The following is a 24,310-nucleotide window of genomic DNA, read 5'->3' on the forward strand; positions in this document are numbered from 1 at the left end:
TTTCCTATAGAAATAAAATTTTGACAAAATTTTCTATAAAAATAAAATTTTGACAAAATTTTCAATAGAAATAAAATGTTGACAACATTTTCTATAGAAATAATATTTTGACAAATTTTTCTATAGAAATTAAATTTTGACAAAATTTTCTATAGAAATAAAATATTCACAAAATTTTCTATAGAAATAAAATGTTGACAAAACGATCTATAGAAATAAAATTTTCACAAAATTTCCTATAGAAATAAAATTTTGACAAAATTTTCTATAGAAATTAAATTTTGACAAAATTTTCTATAGAAATAAAATTTTGACAAAATTTTCTATAGAAATAAAATTTTCACAAAATTTTCTATGGAAATAGAATTTTGACAACATTTTCTTTAGAAAGAAAATTCTGAATAAACATTTTGATAAAATTCCCCACAGAAATGTTTACAAAATTTTTTATAGAAATACAATTTTGAATTTTTTTGTAGTTCGTTGTAAAATGTTCTATATATTTTAGTAGATTATTTTTGGCTCGAGTGGCAACCGAGTAGATGTGAAACTTTGTCATTTAGCTAAATTTAGAATCGAACAGCACTTCTTGTTAGGAGAGAAGACGCCAAAAAATATTTCTTTTCACTCAAATGAAATTTTAGACAAACAAACATCGTTTTCCATATAATTTTCGCTGTAAACAAAAGCTTGGAAGATAAGAAGAGAGGTTTTGTTAAAAACGTTGACGTACAAGATATCACAACTTTTTAGAACGAATAACTTAAAGTTTTTTTTTTCTGATAGTTGTATTTCCTCCATATTATTTAATTCGTTCTGAACACTTTCGCTCCTGTACCGCAAGCATAGTAAATATTCGAGTTAAACTTTTTTATGTCCTCCACCATGAGATTAGGGGTATATTAACGGTGCCATTTCGTTTGTAACACATCGAAATATTCAAACCATAAAGTGGGTAAATTCTGATTTCGTCCGTCCGTCTGTGGAAATCACGCTAGCTTCCGAACAAAACAAGCTACAAAAAAATTGAGCCAAATAATATAACGAAGTATTTCCTACCAGTATATTGATTTCAAATCTGCTATAAGTAGTTTTTATTGATGTAGGTAGGATAGTATTGCAAATTGACCATATCCCCAACATAAACCGACCCCCAGAGTTGGCTTGGCGAGCCTCTTGGAGAGGGCCATGTAGCTCTTATTGTGATCAACACCAAACATAGCAATTACTAGAGGTTATGCGTCAGAGCCCAAGCAACATACACAATGAAGCAATTCTATTTATAGACCAGATTATGGGTATACACAAACAGATTCAAAGAAACTTCATTTGCGTTATAAAGCCACACGTTTCTCAGAAAAGACTAATCGGCTGCGAATTTTCTATTTAAACCACAATAAAAACAAACGTTTTGCCTTTTCGAAGAAATTGAATCCCGTTATCCAAAAGATGTGAAAATAAACACATTGATATTGAACTTTGAATATCGTTTCGTAAATTTTGTAAATGAACACATTGGTTTCGTAACTGAAGCTCACATTGGTTTCGTAAATGAAGCTCATCTACACAATCACAAAAAAAAAACAAATATGTTACACAGACCCACTGAAGGCCAAACATCATCTCAATGACACAATTTGCCATGCATTTAGAAAATTCAAATCCTGAGAATTTCCAGTCTCCCACCCAAGAGCCCCATGTCTCTACCATTTGAATCTATTTCCAGCAATAATGAAAAATACCAACGATGTGTGTAATATGGATGCTACAGATACATCATGTAATTCTGCAAAATACAATGAGGCGACAACGATGACATCCAATTGGCCAACAGCGACCACAGACAATCAACTATTCCAGGAACTGTATGACGAATATTGTCATGCGACCGCGGAGATGACTCCTCCATCAACATCTGTTATTAATCGCTCATTTGATAATGTTTCGCCTCGACCATATATCTCCATTGAAGGTATGTTCGACTAAACCGTAAATGCGTGTTGTCCATCAATGTTCAGAATTCGTGACGCAAGTGTGCATCCATGTGTTCATAGTGGAGCTGATGATGATAACGATAGCTCATCAATTGATGGCTCCGGGTGCCTCGTTTCTCTCGAAATATTCAAGTGGAATGGTGGTCACAAGTCTATAAGGGATTCATGTATAGGCCTTTGATTTGAACTTTAGAACACAATGCAAACAGTTTACCGTGCAAATGTGCTTTGAGTGTGCGGCCAGTGTATATTTATAAAGGTGGCGAAAACAAAGTACATACCAACACCATTGGAAGGGGATGTAGTCCATTGCGTTTGTAGGATATCAAAATATCGATTTCCGATTATATAAGGTGTAAATATTCGTGATCATGGTGAAATTCTAAGACGGTCTAATAATGTCCGTCTATCTAGGTGTTGCCAGGCGATTTTTGATTCTTCCCGCCAAATCTTAAGAAAAAAACCCCTAAATCGGTCTTGTAGTGATACACTTTAAAAATTAAATTTAACACAAATATATATATACACTGAAAGAAGAGTATTCTTTTCTGAGAAACGAAATTTTAGACAAACTAAGTTTTCGTTTGATGCTAAAAAATTTTCTTTTGAAGTAAATAAAAAATAAAATAGGCTATTTAAGAAGATACTTTATAACAAAAGACAATTTTGTTTGTTTAAAATTTCGTCCCTGAAGAAATTATTTTTTCTTTGGATGTAATAATACAATATGTATATCAATTTAAAAAGCAGGCTTCCTTTTAAAATGCTTTCAGCTGCTAAGTTAAAATAAGATTGTTATACCCTTCACCACTACTGTGGTACAGGGTATAATAAGTTTGTGCATTTGTATGTAACGCCAAGAAATAGAGGTCATAGACCCATCTTTTAGTATACCGATCGGCTTAGAATTAAATCCTGAGTCGATTTAGCGATGTCCGTCTGTCTGTCTGCCCGTCCGTCTGTCTGTATATGTAATTTTGTGCACAAAGTACAGCTCGCAATTTAAGTCCGATCGTCCTCAAATTTGGCATAGGGCCGTTTCTTGTGACAGAGACAATCTCTATTGGTTTTGGAAAAAATCGGTTCAGATTTAGATATAGCTGCCATATATATTTATCCCCGATTTGGTCATAGTTAGCGTGTTTATCAACCGATTTTCTTGAAATACCGTACATCCAAATATTTGATGAATCTCGAAAATCTTGCAAAATATCAGCCAAATCGGTTTAGATTTAGATATAGCTCCCATATATATCTTTCGTCCGATTTAGACTCATATGACCACAGAGGCCAAAGTTTACTACCGATCTTCGTGAAATTTTGCACAGAGGGTATTATTGACATTCTACCAATGCTTGGTAAATTTGATTGAAATCGGTTCAAATTTAGATATAGCTCACATATATATCTTTCGTCCGATTTGAACTTATATGGGCAAAAAAGCCAGAGTTTTGCCGTGATTTGCTTCAAATTTTGCACAAGGGGTACGTTTAATAGTATCGTTAAGTGTGTCAAATTTTGTTAAAATCGGTTCAGATTTAGATATAGCTCACATATATATCTTTCGCCCGATTTGGACTTATATGGTCTCAAAAGCCAGAGTTTTGTCCTGACTTACTTCAAGTTTTGCACAAGCGGTACTTTTAACGATACTATTGTATGTGCCAAATATTGTCAAAATCGATTCAGATTTAGATATAGCTCCCATATATATCTTTCGTCCGATTTGAACTTATATGGCCTCAAAATCCAGGGTTTTGCCGTGATTTGCTTCAAATTTCGCACAAGGAGTACGTTTAGTAGTATCGGTAATTGTGCCAAATTTGGTTGAAATCGGTTCAGATTTAGATATGGCTCCCATAAATATCTTCCGTCCGATTTGCACTCATATGACAAGGGGGCCAGTTTATACTCCCATTTACGTGAAATTTCGCATAGATAGCAGAATTATCATTCTAACAATACATGTTAAATTTAGTCAAAATCGGTTCAAATTATATATAGCTCCCATATATACGTACACCAGAGTTGGGGAAATATGGTAGACTGTTACACATTTTAGACCCATTTTCAATGGAAGTTTCCTCCAACTAACTGGATAGCGTTAGCAGATTTAAATTTTAATTCTAGAGATTTTGTAGAAGTAAAAAAATTGTCTCCTTTATATAGCTTCCAGCAAATGTGAAGTAGTTGAGATGGTAACACAAATTTTGGCTTACATAGGGGTGAAGGGTATAATATAGTCGGCCCCGCCCGACTTTAGACTTTTCTTACTTGTTTTTTACTAAAATTGTGTTCCACCCTAGTGCATTAGCCAACTTAAATTTTGAGTCTATAGATTTTGTAAAAGTCTATCAAATTCTGTCCAAATCGAGTGATATTTAAATGTATGTATTTGGGACAAACCTTTATATATAGCCCCCAACACATTTGACGGATGTGATATGGTATCGAAAATTTAGATCTACAAAGTGGTGCAGGGTATGATATAGTCGGTCCGCCCGACTTTAGACTTTCCTTACTTGTTTTTCATTAAATTTAGGACACAAGTTTTGTAAATTTGCGTCCCTCCGTTAAAGTCACATGTCTTTGAACTAGGGCTAATTTTCCTTATAGTAAATAAAACACATTTTTGATTAACTTTAATTAAAATATTTGTTGAATCAATTAAATTTTTAATTGAATTTTTTTTAATATATATATATATATATATATATATATATATATATATATATATATATATATATATATATATATATATATATATATATATATATATATATATATATATATATATATATATATATATATATATATATATATATATATATATATATATATATATATATATATATATATATATATATATATATATATATATATATATTTATATCCTTCAGTTGACTCGATAGTTTCCACAGAGAATATATTTTGTATGCTTTATGATCTAATTGGTTCAGATTTCGTAGTCATATTTCACACTGTAGTACCACACTTTCCACAAAACGGTCGAGTTTTAAATAAACTAGGCCAAATAATATATCACAACCCACAATTGACCACATATAACGCCGAGATTTAACCACTGTAGCAAAAATTTTAAATATTACTTAAATTTTCCTTTATCTCGAATACGTATTTCTCGCTCGATAAATCGTAAATATTATTTCGTACAATTGCATTAAAATTGCTCTAGCTTTATATTTCCGATATTTTATAACTACCATTGTGTTTCATCCCAGGATGTTAGCCGATTTTAATTTTAATTCTAGAGATTTTATAGAAGTACAAAAAATTGTCTCCATATTGTATATAAATTATAAAAATATTTCTAATAAAAGCTCCCAACAAATTTGAAGGAGTTGAAATGGTAACACAAATTTTTGGTCTACCTTGGTAAATAACATTATTATATATACGAAAGCCTTTATTTACAGTAAAAAATCTTGAATTTTTTAAGAACGGCCAAAAAAAAAATTAAAATGTGGGATACATGAGTTTGAGAATCGCAAATTTAAATTTATCATAATTTTGTCCTTGCTTCAATTGTTTTCTTCTTTGACTCGGAAAAATGCTATAGTATTAGCGTAAAAATAACATTTTTAAACCCGAACGAGCTTTTTCCGTGTATAATTTTTTTTAAACACTGCTTTCATTTGAAATTTTTGAGTTGAAAATTTCAGTGCGTTCAGGCTGGGGGCCTATGGTGTACAGCATTCCATGGTTTGATATAGCCTCCATATAGCCAGATCTCCCGATTTGACATCTTGAGTGTCTAGATATCCGAATTTTTATCCGATTTGCCTGAAATTCAAAATTTAAGGGTGTTTTGGTATTTAAAGGTAGATCGATGCACATTGTGGTATAGCCCCCATGTGTTGGGTCTACCGATTTCCATGTGTTGGTATATATGTTTGGTTGGCAGAGTATCTGCCATCAAATCCACCTAAAATTCTATATATTTTCAAGTAACACGACTAAGAGTTTTCAAAGAAAACAATTATACATAGCGGTGGATATTTAAGATTCGACCCGGTCGAACTTATGTCCATATTTACTTGTTTAGGTTCAATAGAAAATTTCGTTTGTTACAATTCCATGCCTCAAAACTCTTCTTACGGGCCTATTCCGATTATTTAACTCAATGTTTTATATCATTTAAAACTTAAAGTGTATTTTTCAATATTAGCCCCGATAGTCATAAGAAGTAAAGCAGATTCTAAGTTTGTTCACTAAATCTTTCGTTTCTTTTTATAAATATCGTCAGAAACATTTAAATATATATGATAATAAAGCACTCTTCACTTTTATTTCTAGGTAAGTGAATGGGTTCCTCTTCATGAGACCAACCGGGTAAGCCAATATATATTCCCAGAAGGAAATTTTGCAAAATATGTATGTATTTCAGTCTTATAAACAATTTGATATCCTCTACGAAAACTAACTACTCGTATTTCGTGAAGTAGTAAATGATCACCTAGTAAATTTTCTAATAAAGGCATATTGTTTATACCCGTTGCCGTTTGTTTCCAACAAACTTTTTACACCCTAAACCATGTAGTGGTCAGGGTATAATAACTTTGATTTGCATAAAAAAATGTGCCTACCAGTAATATTGATTTTAGACCCAATAAAATATATACCGATCGACTCAGAATCACCTCCGATCTAGCCCTTGGTGTCCGTCGATCCGTCCATGTATTTGTTGTTCGCAGGATTCCGGTCGCAATTATTAACCGATTTTGATGAAATTTGGTATGTGGCGCGTTTTTGGCACAGGGACGAAAGCTATTGAATTTGGAAAAACCGAACGGCGTTAAATTTGTCAAAAAGTAATCCAATTGACTACCCTTTAAGAGTGTCAAATTTCATCGAAACCGGTTCAGATTTAGATATAGCTCCCATATATATGTATCGTCCGATTTTTCCAAATTTGGCCACAAGTCCCTTATTTATCAACGGATCTGACTCAAAGTTGGCCACATCAAATTTTTTATAGCACATACATATAAAGGGTGATTTGTTAAGAGCTTGATAACTTTTTTTTAAAAAAAAAACGCATAAAATTTGCAAAATCTCATCGGTTCTTTATTTGAAACGTTAGATTGGTCCATGACATTTACTTTTTGAAGATAATTTCATTTAAATGTTGACCGCGGCTGCGTCTTAGGTGGTCCATTCGGAAAGTCCAATTTTGGGCAACTTTTTCGAGCATTTCGGCCGGAATAGCCCGAATTTCTTCGGAAATGTTGTCTTCCAAAGCTGGAATAGTTGCTGGCTTATTTCTGTAGACTTTAGACTTGACGTAGCCCCACAAAAAATAGTCTAAAGGCGTCAAATCGCATGATCTTGGTGGCCAACTTACCGGTCCATTTCTTGAGATGAATTGTTCTCCGAAGTTTTCCCTCAAAATGGCCATAGAATCGCGAGCTGTGTGGCATGTAGCGCCATCTTGTTGAAACCACATGTCAACCAAGTTCAGTTCTTCCATTTTTGGCAACAAAAAGTTTGTTAGCATCGAACGATAGCGATCGCCATTCACCGTAACGTTGCGTCCAACAGCATCTTTGAAAAAATACGGTCCAATGATTCCACCAGCGTACAAACCACACCAAACAGTGCATTTTTCGGGATGCATGGGCAGTTCTTGAACGGCTTCTGGTTGCTCTTCACTCCAAATGCGGCAATTTTGCTTATTTACGTAGCTTATTTATGTAGACCATAAATCGGACGTAAAGCGCGAAACACATTTCGAACCGAACACTGATTTTGGTAATAAAATTCAATGATTTGCAAGCGTTGCTCGTTAGTAAGTCTATTCATGATGAAATGTCAAAGCATACTGAGCATCTTTCTCTTTGACACCATGTCTGAAATCCCACGTGATCTGTCAAATACTAATGCATGAAAATCCTAACCTCAAAAGAATCACCCTTTATGTGCAAAAAAACATTGAAATCGGCTCAGATTTTGATATAGCCCTCATAGATATGTAATACCCGATTTTGCCAAATTTGGCCATAAATCCCTGTATATAAACCGATCTTGCTCAAAGTTGGCCAAACCTAATCTTCTATAGCACATATATACCGATCGACTCAGAATCACCTCCTGAGTCAATCTAGCCCTTGGTGTCCGTCCATGTATTTGTTGTTCGCAGGATTCCGGTCGCAATTATTAACCGATTTTACTGAAATTTGGTATGTGGCGCGTTTTTGGCACAGGGACGAAAGCTATTGAATTTGGAAAAAAAACGAACGGCGTTAAATTTGTCACAAAGTAATCCAATTGACTACCCTTTAAGCGTGCCAAATTTCATCGAAATCGGTTCAGATTTAGATGTAGCTCCCATATATATGCATCGCCTAATTTTCCCAAATTTGGCCATAAAACCCTTATTTATCAACCGATTTTACTCAAAGATGGCCTACTCTAATATTCTATAGTATTAACTATATGTGCCAAAAATCATGGAAATCGGTTTAGATTTAGATGTAGCTCCCATATATATGCATCGCCCGATTTTGCAAAATGTGGTCATAATAGCCTTATTTATTAACTGATCTTACTGAAATTTAGCACAATGTAACCTTCTGTGGTATCAATCAAACCTGGAAAATTTCATCCAAATCGGTTCAGATGTAGATATAGCTCCCATACATGTGCATCGCTCGATTTTCCCAAATTTTGGGCACAAGACACTTATTTATTAACTAATATTATTCAAATTTCTAATATTGATTAGCCGATCATAGTTAGACTTACATATAGCTCTTACATAAATATATTTCCCAAGTTTCACAAATTTTGATTAATAACCACACTAATTTATCGATTTCCTCTTTTTATACCCTAAACCACATAGTGGTCAGGGTATAATAAGTTTGATTTGCCAAAAAATGTGCATACCAGAAATATTGATTTGAGACCTCATAAAATATATACCGATCGACTCAGAATCACCTCCTGAGTCGATCTAGTGCTTGGTGTCAGACCGTCCGTCCATGTATTTGTTGTTCGCAGGATTCCGGTCGCAATTATTAACCCATTTTGATGAAATTTGGTATGTGGCGTTTGTTTGGTATACGGACGAACGCTATTGAATTTGAAAAAAATCGGATCAAATTTAGATATAGCTCCCATATATATGTATAGCTCGATTTCGATAAATGGGGTCAGTTTGCGTTCATTTACTAACTGATCGGCGTCAAGATTGCCAAGAAGTAATCCTATTGGCCACCCTTTAAGTCTGCCAACTTTCATCGAAATCGGTTCAGATTTAGATATAGCTCCCATATATATGTAATAGCTCCCATATATAACTCCCTTATTTATCAACCGATCTTAATCAAATTGGACTTACTTTAATTTTTTTATAGTACTAACTATATGTGTCAAATATCATCTAAATCGGTTCAGATTTAGATATAGCTCCCATATATATGTATCGCCCGATTCTTGAAAAATTTGTCGTAATAGCCTTATTTACTTACTCAAATTTAGCACACAGTAACCTTCCATGGTATCAAGCAAACCTGCAAAATATATTCCAGATCGATTCAGATTTAGATATATCTCCCATATAAAGGGTGATTCTTTTGAGGTTAGGATTTTCATGCATTAGTATTTGACAGATCACGTGGGATTTCAGACATGGTGTCAAAGAGAAAGATGCTCAGTATGCTTTGACATTTCATCATGAATAGACTTACTAACGAGCAACGCTTGCAAATCATTGAATTTTATTACCAAAATCAGTGTTCGGTTCGAAATGTGTTTATCGACAAATTTTGTTCAGCGATGAGGCTCATTTCTGGTTGAATGGCTACGTAAATAAGCAAAATTGCCGCATTTGGAGTGAAGAGCAACCAGAAGCCGTTCAAGAACTGCCCATGCATCCCGAAAAATGCACTGTTTGGTGTGGTTTGTACGCTGGTGGAATCATTGGACCGTATTTTTTCAAAGATGCTGTTGGACGCAACGTTACGATGAATGGCGATCGCTATCGTTCGATGCTAACAAACTTTTTGTTGCCAAAAATGGAAGAACTGAACTTGGTTGACATGTGGTTTCAACAAGATGGCGCTACATGCCACACAGCTCGCGATTCTATGGCCATTTTGAGGGAAAACTTCGGAGAACAATTCATCTCAAGAAATGGACCGGTAAGTTGGCCACCAAGATCATGTGATTTGACGCCTTTAGACTATTTTTTGTGGGGCTACGTCAAGTCTAAAGTCTACAGAAATAAGCCAGCAACTATTCCAGCTTTGGAAGACAACATTTCCGAAGAAATTCGGGCTATTCCGGCCGAAATGCTCGAAAAAGTTGCCCAAAATTGGACTTTCCGAATGGACCACCTAAGACGCAGCCGCGGTCAACATTTAAATGAAATTATCTTCAAAAAGTAAATGTCATGGACCAATCTAACGTTTCAAATAAAGAACCGATGAGATTTTGCAAATTTTATGCGTTTTTTTAAAAAAAAAAGTTATCAAGCTCTTAACAAATCACCCTTTATATGCAGCACCCGATTTTGAAAAATGTGTGCCCAATAACCATATTTTTGACCATAGTGACCTAATTTCTTAACCGATCTTACTTAAATTCAGCACAAGATAATCTGTTGTAATATCAACCAAACCTGCAAAATATCATTCAAATCGGTTCAGATTTCGATATAGATCCCATATATATCTATCACCCGATTATCAAAAAATTCTCTCTAATAACCTTATTTTTGACCATAGTGGCCTCATGTATTAACTGATCTTACTCAAATTTAGCACAAGGTCACCTACTGTGTTTTCAACCAAAGCTGGAAAATATTATCCAAATCGGCTGATATTCAGATATAGCTCCCATATATATATATATATATATATATATATATATATATATATATATATATATATATATATATATATATATATATATATATATATTATATATATATATATATATATATATATATATATATATATATATATATATATATATATATATATATATATATATATATATATATATATATATATATATATATATATATATATATATATATATATATGTATCGCCCGATTTTCTCAATTTTGGCCATAAAAACCTTATTTATAAAGCGATCTTACTCAAACTTGGCTTACTCTAATCTTTTATGATACTGAGAATATGTGCTAAAAACAATCGAAATCGGTTCACATTTAGATATAGCTCCCATATATATGTATCGCCCGATTTTCTCAAATTTGGCCATAGAACCCTTATTTATTAACCGATCTTATTCAAAGTTGGCTAGATCCAGTCCTCTATAGTACTAACTATATGTGCAAAATTTCATCGAAATCGATTCAGATGTAGATATAGCTCCCATATATGTATCGCCCGATTTTGAATAATTCGCCACTAATAACCTTATGTTTGACCATACATGCCTCATTTCTTAACTGATCTTACTCAAATCTTACTCAAGGTAACTTTTTGTGGTATTAATCAAACCCGCAAAATATTATGCAAATTGGTTCAGATTTAGATATAGCTTCCATATATATGCATCGCTCGATTTTCCCAAATTTGACCATAGTACTCTTATTTATTAACCAATGTTACTCAAATTTCTAATTTTGATGTAATAGCCGATCGTATTTATACGTACTTGTAGCTCTTACATAAGAATATTGCTCGATTTTTACAAATTTGTATTTATTACCCACACTAATTTAACGATTTTCTCTTATTTAATAATATTAGTGGCATACTAACCCCGTAGGTGCAATATCAACACAGCCAGTAGGGGAAATTCCCTATATATAGAGGTTTTCTAATATTTAGCGTCTTGTAGGGACGTAGGGCCACAATGTAGGGACATTTTCACTCAACACAATTTGTAATAATTTTTGCATTTTGGTGGCTCTAGAGGAGGAAATTAGAAGCCGCCAAGGCTTGATCTTTAACAATGTGTGGTAACAACAGTTACCACTAGTGCCAAAAAAATCTAACAAAATTTGAAGATTACCACAAATTACCACAAATCTACCAAACAAATATTTCTATAGAAATGTTTGTCAAAACTTTATTCCTGTAGAAAATTTTGTCAACATTTTATTTCTATAGAAAAGTTTGTCAAAATTGTATTTCTATAGCAATTTTTATACCCTTCACCACTACTGTGGTACAGGGTATAATAAGTTTGTGCATTTGTATGTAACGCCAAGAAGGAGTAATCATAGACCAACCTTTTAGTATACGGATCGGCTTAGTATTAAATTCTGAGTCGATTTAGCGATGTCCGTCTGTCTGTCTGTCTGTCTTTCTGTCTGTCCGTCTGTCTGTCCGTCTGTCTGTCTGTTGATGTATTTTTGTGTGCAAAGTACAGCTCGCAGTTTTAGTCCGATTGTCCTAAAATTTGGTATAGGGTCCTGTTTCGACTCAAAGACGATCCCTATTGATTTTGGAAAAAAATCGGTTCAGATTTAGATATAGCTGCCATATATATTTTTCACCGATCTGGTCATAATTGGCGTGTATATCAACCGATCTTCCTCAAATTCCGTACATCCGAATATTTTATGGGTCTCGAAAAACTTGCAAAATATCAGCCAAATCGGTTCAGATTTAGATATAGCTCCCATATATAGCTTTCGCCCGATTTACACTCATATGACCACAGAGGCCAATTTTTAACTCCCATTTAGTTGAAATTTTGCACAGGGAGTAGAATTAGCATTGTAACAATGCGTGCCAAATTTTGGTGAAATCGGTTCAGATTTGGATATATCTCCCATATATAGCTTTCGCACGATTTACACTCATATGACCACAGAGGCCAATTTTTAACTCCCATTTAGTTGAAATTTTGCACAGGGAGTAGAATTAGCATTGTAACAATGCGTGCCAAATTTTGGTGAAATCGGTTCAGATTTGGATATATCTCCCATATATAGCTTTCGCCCGATTTACACTCATATGACCACAGAGGCCAATTTTTTGCTCCGATTTAGTTGAAATTTTGCACAGGGAGTAGAATTAGCATTGTAGCTATGCGTGCCAAATTTGGTTGAAATCGGTTCAGATTTAGATATATCTCCCATATAAATGTTTTTCTGATTTCGACAAAAATGTCAAAATACCAACAATTTCCTTGTGAAATCGCCACTGCTTGGTCGAAAAGTTGTAAAAATGACTCTAATTTTCCTAAACTTCTAATACATATATATCGAGCGATAAATCATAAATAAACTTTTGCAAAGTTTCCTTAAAATTGCTTCAGATTTAAATGTTTCCCATATTTTTACTAACATTGTGTTCCACCCTAGTGCATTAGCCGACTTAAATTTTGAGTCTATAGATTTTGCAGAAGTCTATCTAGTTCGGTCCAGATCGAGTGATATTTAAATGTATGTATTTGGGACAAACCTTTATATATAGCCCCCAACACATTTGACAGATGTGATATGGTATCGAAAATTTAGATCTACAAAGTGATGCAGGGTATAATATAGTCGGCCCCGCCCGACTTTAGACTTTCCTTACTTGTTTTTTTTTTTCAAAATATTACGTCTATAAAAATTTTTCTCAAAATTATATTTCTATGGATTTTTTTTTCAAAATGTTATTCCTATAGAATTTATTGTCAAACTTTTATTTCTATAGAAAAATTTCTCACAAAAATTTGTTCATAGCAACTTTTTTCAAAAATTTTATTTTTATAGAAATTTAACAAAAAAAGTACTAGTTTTGGTAGAATTCTGCCAACTGTGGCAACCTGGTGGTAATACAAATTTATGTTCTACGTTATATACGTTTGATTTTCATGTTTTAAGATAATAAAGTACTTAGAACCATTTTTGATTTGTAAAATTTGTTTAAATTTAACGAAAAATATTGTATGGAAAATTGTTTGTGAATGTATGGGAAAGTAGGGAACTTTTTTTGTCCTTGTAGGGTAAACCGAACATTTTCCCTGTCAACAGTGACTATGAGCTATAGTCAGATTGAGACAAAGCACCCATAAACATGTACCCCTTAATTTTCTTTAATATGCAACTGCGGTTTATCTCCCAGACCTATATCAATGTTACCCCACAAATGCTTATGATTACTAATTCAGTAATGGTGGTTTAGGGTATGATATAGTCGGCCCCGCCCGACTTTCTACTTTACTTACTTATTTAATAATAGACTCAATATAAGTTATATACTAGCACTGTGGGTGCAAAATCAACTATAGCTACAACTATATATAGTATCAGATATTTCTGCTCATATTGTGACAAAACTCCAATAAATGGTACCCCTTAATGTTCTTAAATATGGAAATGCGGTTTTTCGCCTAACCCTATTTCAATGATACATAACAAATGCTTATGTTTACTAATTCAGTAGGGGTGGTTTAGGGTATGATATAGTCGTCCCCGCCCGACTTTCTACTTTACTCACTTGTTTAATAATGGACTCAATATTAGTGGCATACTAACTCTGTAGGTTCAGAACCAATATCAGACATTTCTGTTCAGATTGTGATACCACTCCCATGAACATGTACCCCTTAATGTTCTTAAATATGTAAATGTGGTTTATACTCCAAACCTATACCATAAAAATACCCCACAAATGGTTATGTTTACTAATTCAGTAGGGGTGGTTTAGGGTATGATGTAGTCGGCCCCGCCCGACTTTCTACTTTACTCACTTGTTTTTAAGGTATAACAGTTTACAAAATTGAACAAAAACTGCAATTATATACATATGAGCAGATGAAATGAGAATCTTATAGAAAATTTTAACAATATCAGGCTAATATGAAAATTCATAACACTTCTCTTTTACAACTCTTTAAAAAGAAAGTAATAAAAATATACAGACATGAAGACTTAATTAAAAATTATACTCATATTCAAGTGAAAATCCAGCGAAAACTGCATTTATACAAACGAGCAAATATGATGAGAAATCTTATAGAAAAAGTCATCCATTTGGACGTAAATCGCTTGTCTCGATATCAGACTAATATGAAAAGTTTTAACACATTTATTTCATATCTTTTTTCAAAAAGTAATAAAATATTACACAATTGAACAAAAACTGCACCTATATACAAATGAGCAATGGAAATCTTAGAGAAATGTTTAATAATATAATATAAAGTTCCATCCATTCTGACGGATTTTGCTTGTTTCAATATCAGGCTAAAGATTATTTCACATCTTATTAAAAAGAAAGTAATAAAAGTTTACAAAATTGAAAACTTAATTGAAATTGCAGTCATATTCAAATGAATATCCAACAAAAATTGCATTTATACAAGCGAGCAAATATAATGAGAATCTTATAAAGGGTGATTCTTTTGAGGTTAGGATTTTCATGCATTAGTATTTGACAGATCACGTGGGATTTCAGACATGGTGTCAAAGAGAAAGATGCTCAGTATGCTTTGACATTTCATCATGAATAGACTTACGATCTGCCACAACGTCGAATTTTCAGTGAATGGGCCCTAGAAAAGTTGGCAGAAAATCCGCTTTTTTATCGACAAATTTTGTTCAGCGATGAGGCTCATTTCTGGTTGAATGGCTACGTAAATAAGCAAAATTGCCGCATTTGGAGTGAAGAGCAACCAGAAGCCGTTCAAGAACTGCCCATGCATCCCGAAAAATGCACTGTTTGGTGTGGTTTGTACGCTGGTGGAATCATTGGACCGTATTTTTTCAAAGATGCTGTTGGACGCAACGTTACGGTGAATGGCGATTGCTATCGTTCGATGCTAACAAACTTTTTGTTGCCAAAAATGGAAGAACTGAACTTGGTTGACATGTGGTTTCAACAAGATGGCGCTACATGCCACACAGCTCGCGATTCTATGGCCATTTTGAGGGAAAACTTCGGAGAACAATTCATCTCAAGAAATGGACCGGTAAGTTGGCCACCAAGATCATGCGATTTGACGCCTTTAGACTATTTTTTGTGGGGCTACGTCAAGTCTAAAGTCTACAGAAATAAGCCAGCAACTATTCCAGCTTTGGAAGACAACATTTCCGAAGAAATTCGGGCTATTCCGGCCGAAATGCTCGAAAAAGTTGCCCAAAATTGGACTTTCCGAATGGACCACCTAAGACGCAGCCGCGGTCAACATTTAAATGAAATTATCTTCAAAAAGTAAATGTCATGGACCAATCTAACGTTTCAAATAAAGAACCGATGAGATTTTGCAAATTTTATGCGTTTTTTTTTAAAAAAAAGTTATCAAGCTCTTAACAAATCACCCTTTAGAAAATTTTTACCAAAGTCATCCAGTTGGACGTAAAATTCTTGTTTCCATATCGGGCTAATGTGAAAAGTTTTAACATATTTTTTATACCCTGCGCCACACTGTGGAACAGGGTATTATAAGTTAGTGCATATGTTTGTAACACCCAGAAGGAGACGAGATAGACACATGGTGTCTTTGGCAATAATGCTCAGGGTGGGTCCATGAGTCGATATAACCATGTCCGTCTGTCCGTCCGTCCGTCTGTCTGTGAACACATTTTTGTGATCAAAGTCTAGGTCGCAATTTAAGTCCAATCGCCTTCAAATTTGGCACATGTTCCTAATTTGGGTCAGAATAGAACCCTATTGGTTTTGGAAGAAATCGGTTCAGATTAAGATATAGCTCCCATATATATCTTTCGCCCGATATGGACTAATAGGGTACTAAAAGCCAGAGTTTTGGCCCAATTTGGTTGAAATTTTGCACAGGGAGTAGATTCAGCATTGTAGCTATGCGTGCCAAATTTGGTTGAAATCGCTTTAGATTTAGATATAGCTCCCATATATATCTATCGCCCGATATGAACTAATATGATCCTATAAGCCAGAGTTTTGGCCTAATTTGTTTGAAATTTTGCCCTAGGAGTACAATTAGTAGCGCAGGTAAGAGTGCAAAATTTGATTGAAATCGGTTGAGATTTAGATATAGCTCCCATATATATCTTTCGCCCGATATGGACTAATATGGTTCTAATAGCCAGAGTTTTTGCCCAATTTGGTTGAAATTTTCCACAGGGAGTAGATTTAGCATTGTAGCTATGCGTGACAAATCTGATTGAAATCGGTTCAGATTTATATATAGCTCCCATATATAGCTTTCGCCCGATTTACACTCATATGACCACAGAGGCCAATTTTTTACTCCGATTTAGTTGAAATTTGCACAGGGAGTAGAATTATCATTGTAGCTATGCGTGCCAAATTTGGTTGAAATCGATTCAGATTTAGATATATCTTCCATATATATTTTTCGCCCGATATGGACTTATATGGCCCCAGAAACCAGAGTTTTGGCCCAATTTGGTTGATAATTTGAACTAGGAGTACAATTAGTAATATAGTCATGTGTGCCAAATTTGATTGAAATCGGTTGAGATTTAGATATAGCTCCCATATATATGTTTTTCTGATTTCGACAAAAATGGTTAAAATACCAACATTTTCCTTTTTAAATCGCCCTGCTTAGTCGAAAAGTTGTAAAAATGACTCAAATTTTTCTAAACTTCTAGTACATATATATCGAGCGATAAATCATAAATAAACTTTTGCGAAGTTTCCTTAAAATTGCTTCAGATTTAAATGTTTCCCATATTTATACCCTGCGCCACACTGTGGAACAAGGTATTATTTTTTACTAAAATTGAGTTCCACCCTAGTGCATTAGCCAACTTAAATTTTGAGTCTTTTGATTTTGTAAAAGTCTATCAAATTCTGTCCAAATCGAGTGATATTTAAATGTATGTATTTGGGACAAACCTTTATATATAGCACCCAACACATTTGACGGATGTGATATGGTATCGAAAATTTAGATCTACAAAGTGGTGCAGGGTATAATATAGTCGGCCCCGCCCGACTTTAGACTTTCCTTACTTGTTCATATGTTAAAAAAAAAAAAAAAAAAAAAAAAAACAAGTATATACGGCCGTAAGTTCGGCCAAGCCGAATCTTATGTACCCTCCACCATGAATTGCGTAGAAACTTCTACGAAAGACTGTCATCCACAATCGAATTACTTGGGTTGTGGTATCTTAAAGCTTCTAAACATCGTTTCCTAAATTGTGAGTTAGTCCATACGTGGTATATACTAGACAAAAAAGGTATGTATATATAAGCCTAGAAATAATTACGAATCGATATGGACTTTTGCACGGTATGTAGAGACCCAGAATTGAAATATGGGGGTCGCTTATATGGGGACTATATACAATTATGAACTTGATATGGACCAATTTTTGTGTGATTGGGGACCGATTTATCTGAGGCCTATATATAACTAAAAACCGATATGGACCTAGTTAGGCATGGTTGTTAACGGCCATATACTAGCACAATGTACCAAATTTCTACTGACTCGGATGAAATTTGCTCCTCCAAGAGTCTCCAAAACCAAATCTCGGGATCGGTTTATATGGGGGCTGTATATGATTATGGACTGATATGGACTTCTTTTGGCATGGTGGTCAAATATCATATACTACCACCACGTACCAAATTTCAACCAGATCGGATGAATTTAGCATCTCCAAAAGGCACCGGAGGTCAAATCTGGGCATCGGTTTATATGGGGGTTATATATAATTATGGACTGATATGAACCAATTCCTGCATGGTTGTTGGATACCATATACTAACACCACGTACCAAATTTCAACAGAATCGGATGAATTTTGCTCTTCCAAGGGGTTCCGGAGGTCAAATCTGGGGATCGGTTTATATGGGGCCTATGTATAATTATTGACCGATTTCGGCCAATTTTTGCATGGGTGTTTCAGGCCATATATTAACACCACGTAACAAATTTCAACTGAATCAGATGAATTTTGGTCTTCCAAGAGGATCCGGAGGTAAATCTGGTGATCGGTTTCTATGGGGGCTATATATAATTATGGACCGATGTGGACCAATTTTTGCATGGTTGTTAGAGACCAAATACTAACACCATGTACCAAATTTCAGCCGGACCGGATGAAAGTTGCTTCTCTTAGAGGCTCCGCGGGTTATATATAATTATGGACCGATGTGGACCACTTTTTGCATGGTTGTTAGAGATCATATGCTGACACCATGTACCAAATTTCAGCTGGATCGGATGAATTTTGTCCTTCCAAAAGGCACCGGAGGTCAAATCTGGGGATCGGTTTATATGGGGGCTCTATATAAATATGAAGTAATATGAACCAATTCCTGTATGGTTGTTGGATACCATATTCTAACATCACGTACCAAATTTCAAACGAATCGGATAAATGTTGCTCTTCCAAGGGGCTCCGGAGGTCAAATCTGGTGATCGGTTTATACGTGGGCTATATATATGCTGAAAACATGTATCAAATTTCAGCCGGATCTTGTGAAATTTGCTTCTCTTAGAGGCTCCGCAATCCAAATCGGGGGATCGGTTTATATGGGGGCTATATATAATTATGGACCGATGTGGACCAATTTTTGCATTATTGTTAGAGACCATATACTAACACCATATACCAAATTTCAGTCGGATCGGATGAAATTTGCTTCTCTTAGAGGCTCCGCAATCCAAATCGGGGGATCGGTTTATATCGGGGCTATATATAATTATGGACCGATATGACCCATTTGAAATGCCATCCGACCTACATCAATAACAACTACTTGTGCCAAGTTTCAAGTCGATAGCTTGTTTCGTTCGGAAGTTAGCGTGATTTGAACGGACGGACATGCTCAGATCGACTCAGAATTTCACCACGACCCAGAATATAAAGGGTGATTTGTTAAGAGCTTGATAACTTTTTTTTTAAAAAAAAACGCATAAAATTTGCAAAATCTCATCGGTTCTTTATTTGAAACGTTAGATTGGTCCATGACATTTACTTTTTGAAGATAATTTCATTTAAATGTTGACCGCGGCTGCGTCTTAGGTGGTCCATTCGGAAAGTCCAATTTTGGGCAACTTTTTCGAGCATTTCGTCCGGAATAGCCCGAATTTCTTCGGAAATGTTGTCTTCCAAAGCTGGAATAGTTGCTGGCTTATTTCTGTAGACTTTAGACTTGACGTAGCCCCACAAAAAATAGTCTAAAGGCGTCAAATCGCATGATCTTGGTGGCCAACTTACCGGTCCATTTCTTGAGATGAATTGTTCTCCGAAGTTTTCCCTCAAAATGGCCATAGAATCGCGAGCTGTGTGGCATGTAGCGCCATCTTGTTGAAACCACATGTCAACCAAGTTCAGTTCTTCCATTTTTGGCAACAAAAAGTTTGTTAGCATCGAACGATAGCGATCGCCATTCACCGTAACGTTGCGTCCAACAGCATCTTTGAAAAAATACGGTCCAATGATTCCACCAGCGTACAAACCACACCAAACAGTGCATTTTTCGGGATGCATGGGCAGTTCTTGAACGGCTTCTGGTTGCTCTTCACTCCAAATGCGGCAATTTTGCTTATTTACGTAGCCATTCAACCAGAAATGAGCCTCATCGCTGAACAAAATTTGTCGATAAAAAAGCGGATTTTCTGCCAACTTTTCTAGGGCCCATTCACTGAAAATTCGACGTTGTGGCTCGTTAGTAAGTCTATTCATGATGAAATGTCAAAGCATACTGAGCATCTTTCTCTTTGACACCATGTCTGAAATCCCACGTGATCTGTCAAATACTAATGCATGAAAATCCTAACCTCAAAAGAATCACCCTTTATATACTTTATGGGGTCTTAGAGCAATATTTCGATGTGTTACAAACGGAATGACAAAGTTAATATACCCCCATCCTTTGGTGGAGGGTATAAAAAGTAATAAAACATTACAAAATTGAACAAACACTGCACCTATGGTTAGCTTAGGTTATGTGGCAGCCCGATGTATCAGGCCCACTTAGACTATTCAGTCCATTGTGGTACCACATTGTAAAAATCATCCATTTGGACGTAAATCGCTTGTTTCATCATCAGGCTAATATGAAAAGTTATAACACGTTTATTTCACATCTTTTTGATAAGAAAGTAATAAAAGTTTACAAAATTGAAGACTTAATTAAAAACTGTACTCATATTAAAGCGAATATCGAACAAAGAGTGCTAAGTTATATAATATTAATTTACCACCGACTGTGAAGCAATATGCTGATGATATCCTTTATGTCAATGTATGTTTTTTTTTTTTCTTTTTTTTGAGTACAGAGTCGGATCTACATCGCAAAGATTATTTTGTCTCAAACATATTTTGCAGGAAGCACATATACTTTTGGACACTGCCAAAACACTATGATGTTAATTTTATATGTTTGGAAGCACTTTGACCAAAACGAAAAAATATGTTTGGAGACATCTTCCCCCAAATAGGATTGTGCTCTAACTCAAACTCAGAATAAATATTTCGCAGGTTGAATATGAAAATTAAATATGTTTATATAAATAAAGTAACGAAAACCCTTCACATTAACATTATATTTAAATCCTAAACAATAATTGTTTCAATCCACACATATTTAGCAGTAAACCATTTTTTACTTTCATTTAAACATTGTTATGATTGTATTCAAAACTAATCCAATTTAGTAGTGCAAATAGTTAATATTTCTCATTGTATCCGTCACCATAGAATGGTGATGGGGTGTAGTAAATTTGCCATTCCGTTTGTAACACATCGAAATACCGATTTCCGACTATATAAAGTCGACCGAACTTATGTCCGTTAATACTTGTATATACCCACCACCATAGGATATATATCGAAATATTGGTATTATAAAGTATATATATTCTGGTTCATGGTGAAAGTCTGAGTCGATGTAGTGATGTTCGTCTGTCCGTCTGTTTAAATCTCGCTACTTCCGAACGAAATAAGCTATCGACTTGGAACTTGGCACAAGTAATTGTTATTGTTGTAGGTCGGATGGTGTTGCTTGCGGAGCCTCTTAGAGGAGCAAATTTCATCCGATCCGGTAGAAATTTGGAACGTGGTGTCCAAATTTAAACAATTCGGAGAGGTCGAAGTTCCGTCCCGTCCTTGTCCAAATATCATCTATAAAATGCGTTACTTTCTGTAAACTATATGAAAGAGGCCTTTTCACCGAAGAAATCCTTATACCCGAATTTGTCCATTCCTCCTGGACAGAACTCTTAAAGTTATGATGGTTTGTTATATTTCTTACAGCTTCCAACAATGGTGTGAGTGACTTTGTATTTGCTGAGCATAATCATATCCTTTGATACGGTTAAAATTGCGAATACGCATGTGTGTGTCGGGCATAGATACAGCAACATAATTAATAAATGGGCACCTCACAAAACATATCATATATTTTTTATTCTTTTCCGTTTTTTATATATACACATTGAAGGTAACTTCGCAACGTACTATAAAGTCTATTATTATGATATCATGACAGAAGCTGCGAGCACAAAAAATGCGACTTGCTGTGGCGTTAACTTTGGATACAGAATCACAACATTCCACAATTTATGAATTTTTTTCTGTTCACAGTTTGATGATACACAGTAGTCGGGCATGTTATGACTATCACACCTACACCCTCAAAAAAAAGCTACTGTAACATATACCCCAAACACATTTTGCTTCAAGCATTTATATTTTCAGGATTGGTCCAAACAAAATATTGTTTGTATTGTTCAAATACCTTAGGCATAGACTGTAGAAAAAAAAACAAGTAAGGAAAGTCTAAAGTCGGGCGGGGCCGACTATATTATACCTTGCACCACTTTGTAGATCTAAATTTTCGATACCATATCACATCCGTCAAATGCGTTGGGTGCTATATATAAAGGTTTGTCCCAAATACACACTGTTAGAAAAATATGTTTTTCATATGTTCCGATATAAACAAAATGTGTTTCGGGAACAATTTTTAAACACAATATATTTAAGTGCAAACATATAATGTTCCTAAACTAACACTAAATGTTTGGGACACATATGTTAATATGTTACAATATATTATGTTTGGGGCATGAATGTTTTATAAAAATAATATGTGTGAATGTAAACATATATAAATTTACAAATTTCGAATAAACATATATATGTTGTGATATTTTATTCAGAGATCGACAGAGAGAGAGAGAGAGTATAGAGAAAAAAATCGGGAGGGTTGACGAAAGATATCAACATAATACAGCGAGAGAATCAAAAGAGAGCAATTTCTGTGAAACCGCTTGTATGTTGTTTCGGAAAACTGTTTTATGATATGCTTAAGTCTAAATATTATTTAATTTGAATATTAGAATTAGTATTCTGAGTAAAGAGAAAAACAGCATGTGTTTTCGCCTTGAGAGCAGCATTTGATGTAAGTTTGGACATGTGTTTTGTTCGTTAAAAGAAATCGATACGTACGAGGAGTAAGTCAAAATATTCAGGCAAAGGAAATTTAAAAAAACGGTGGAAAATATACAAAAATTACAAAGGGATCTTCATAAAAAATAACGAAAGGGCACTATACTCTTTTTAGAGTTGGGACAGAAAAATGAAAAAAGGAGGAAATAGTGAAAAATTAATTAAAAAATTAAAGTAAAATGTATAAAAACAAAGTTTAGTACCTCTTTATGAATAAGTAGTCTAAGAGGAGTTGACGGACACCTTCAAATATAAAAGCGGACATTAAGTTCGAGTTTTGCATCTAATACATTTGAAAAAGTTTATTTTCTTTAAAAAGAATTATTAAAGAAAAGTAAAAGGCAAAACAGGGCCATTTTAGAGCGATAATGCCAACTTAATATCGGCCTTAAAGGTAAAAATGAAATTAAGTGCAAAACACGATCAGTTTTAAGTGCATTTAAAATGGTGTTAAATGCTAGTAAAAAACTATTCACGCTTAAATAAATTTATGTGTATATTACGAAATTATTTATGTATGTTTAAACTCGACTCCACGTTCTTCTTTTGTTAGAGTTTTTGATTTCCTTCCAAAATTTCAAACTTTTATACCAAAAACAGTTTTCTGTTACAAAATTGTTATTTTTGCAATAAAAAATAATATTTTATCCAAAAGCTCAGTCCATGTCATTTATATCAAGTTTCATTATAAAAAGTTAATTTAGTATAAATATAAATGTGTAAATTAAAAAAAAAAGTTCGGTCGGAGCAGGGATTGAACCCACGACCCTTTGCATGCAAGGCAGACATGCTAACCACTGCACCACGTGGCAAACAAATGTATGTTTATGTTAAATAATGTTATGTTTGCATGGACTCGTGGGCGCTGCAAACTATGCTATATAAATGTAACTTATAATGATAATTGTCTACTGGTGACTATAACAGCTACGTAGCCCAGTGGATAGTGTGTTGGCTTACAAA

General features: G+C 34.4%; 1 protein-coding gene across 6 annotated transcripts in view; it reads left to right on the top strand.

Moving 5' to 3' along the window:
* Positions 1-24,310, top strand: part of LOC142236755 (uncharacterized) — an 825,257-nt gene that overhangs the window by 518,655 nt on the left and 282,292 nt on the right. For all 6 annotated transcript variants that reach the window (XM_075308030.1, XM_075308025.1, XM_075308026.1 and 3 more), the window contains one exon: positions 1,727-1,972. In XM_075308030.1, coding sequence (XP_075164145.1) covers positions 1,727-1,972 — 246 coding nt within the window. The remainder of the gene's footprint in view (positions 1-1,726; positions 1,973-24,310) is intronic.

This window comes from Haematobia irritans, chromosome 4, assembly GCF_050003625.1.
Source record: "Haematobia irritans isolate KBUSLIRL chromosome 4, ASM5000362v1, whole genome shotgun sequence".
In the NCBI taxonomy this organism is placed as follows: Eukaryota; Metazoa; Arthropoda; class Insecta; order Diptera; family Muscidae; genus Haematobia; species Haematobia irritans.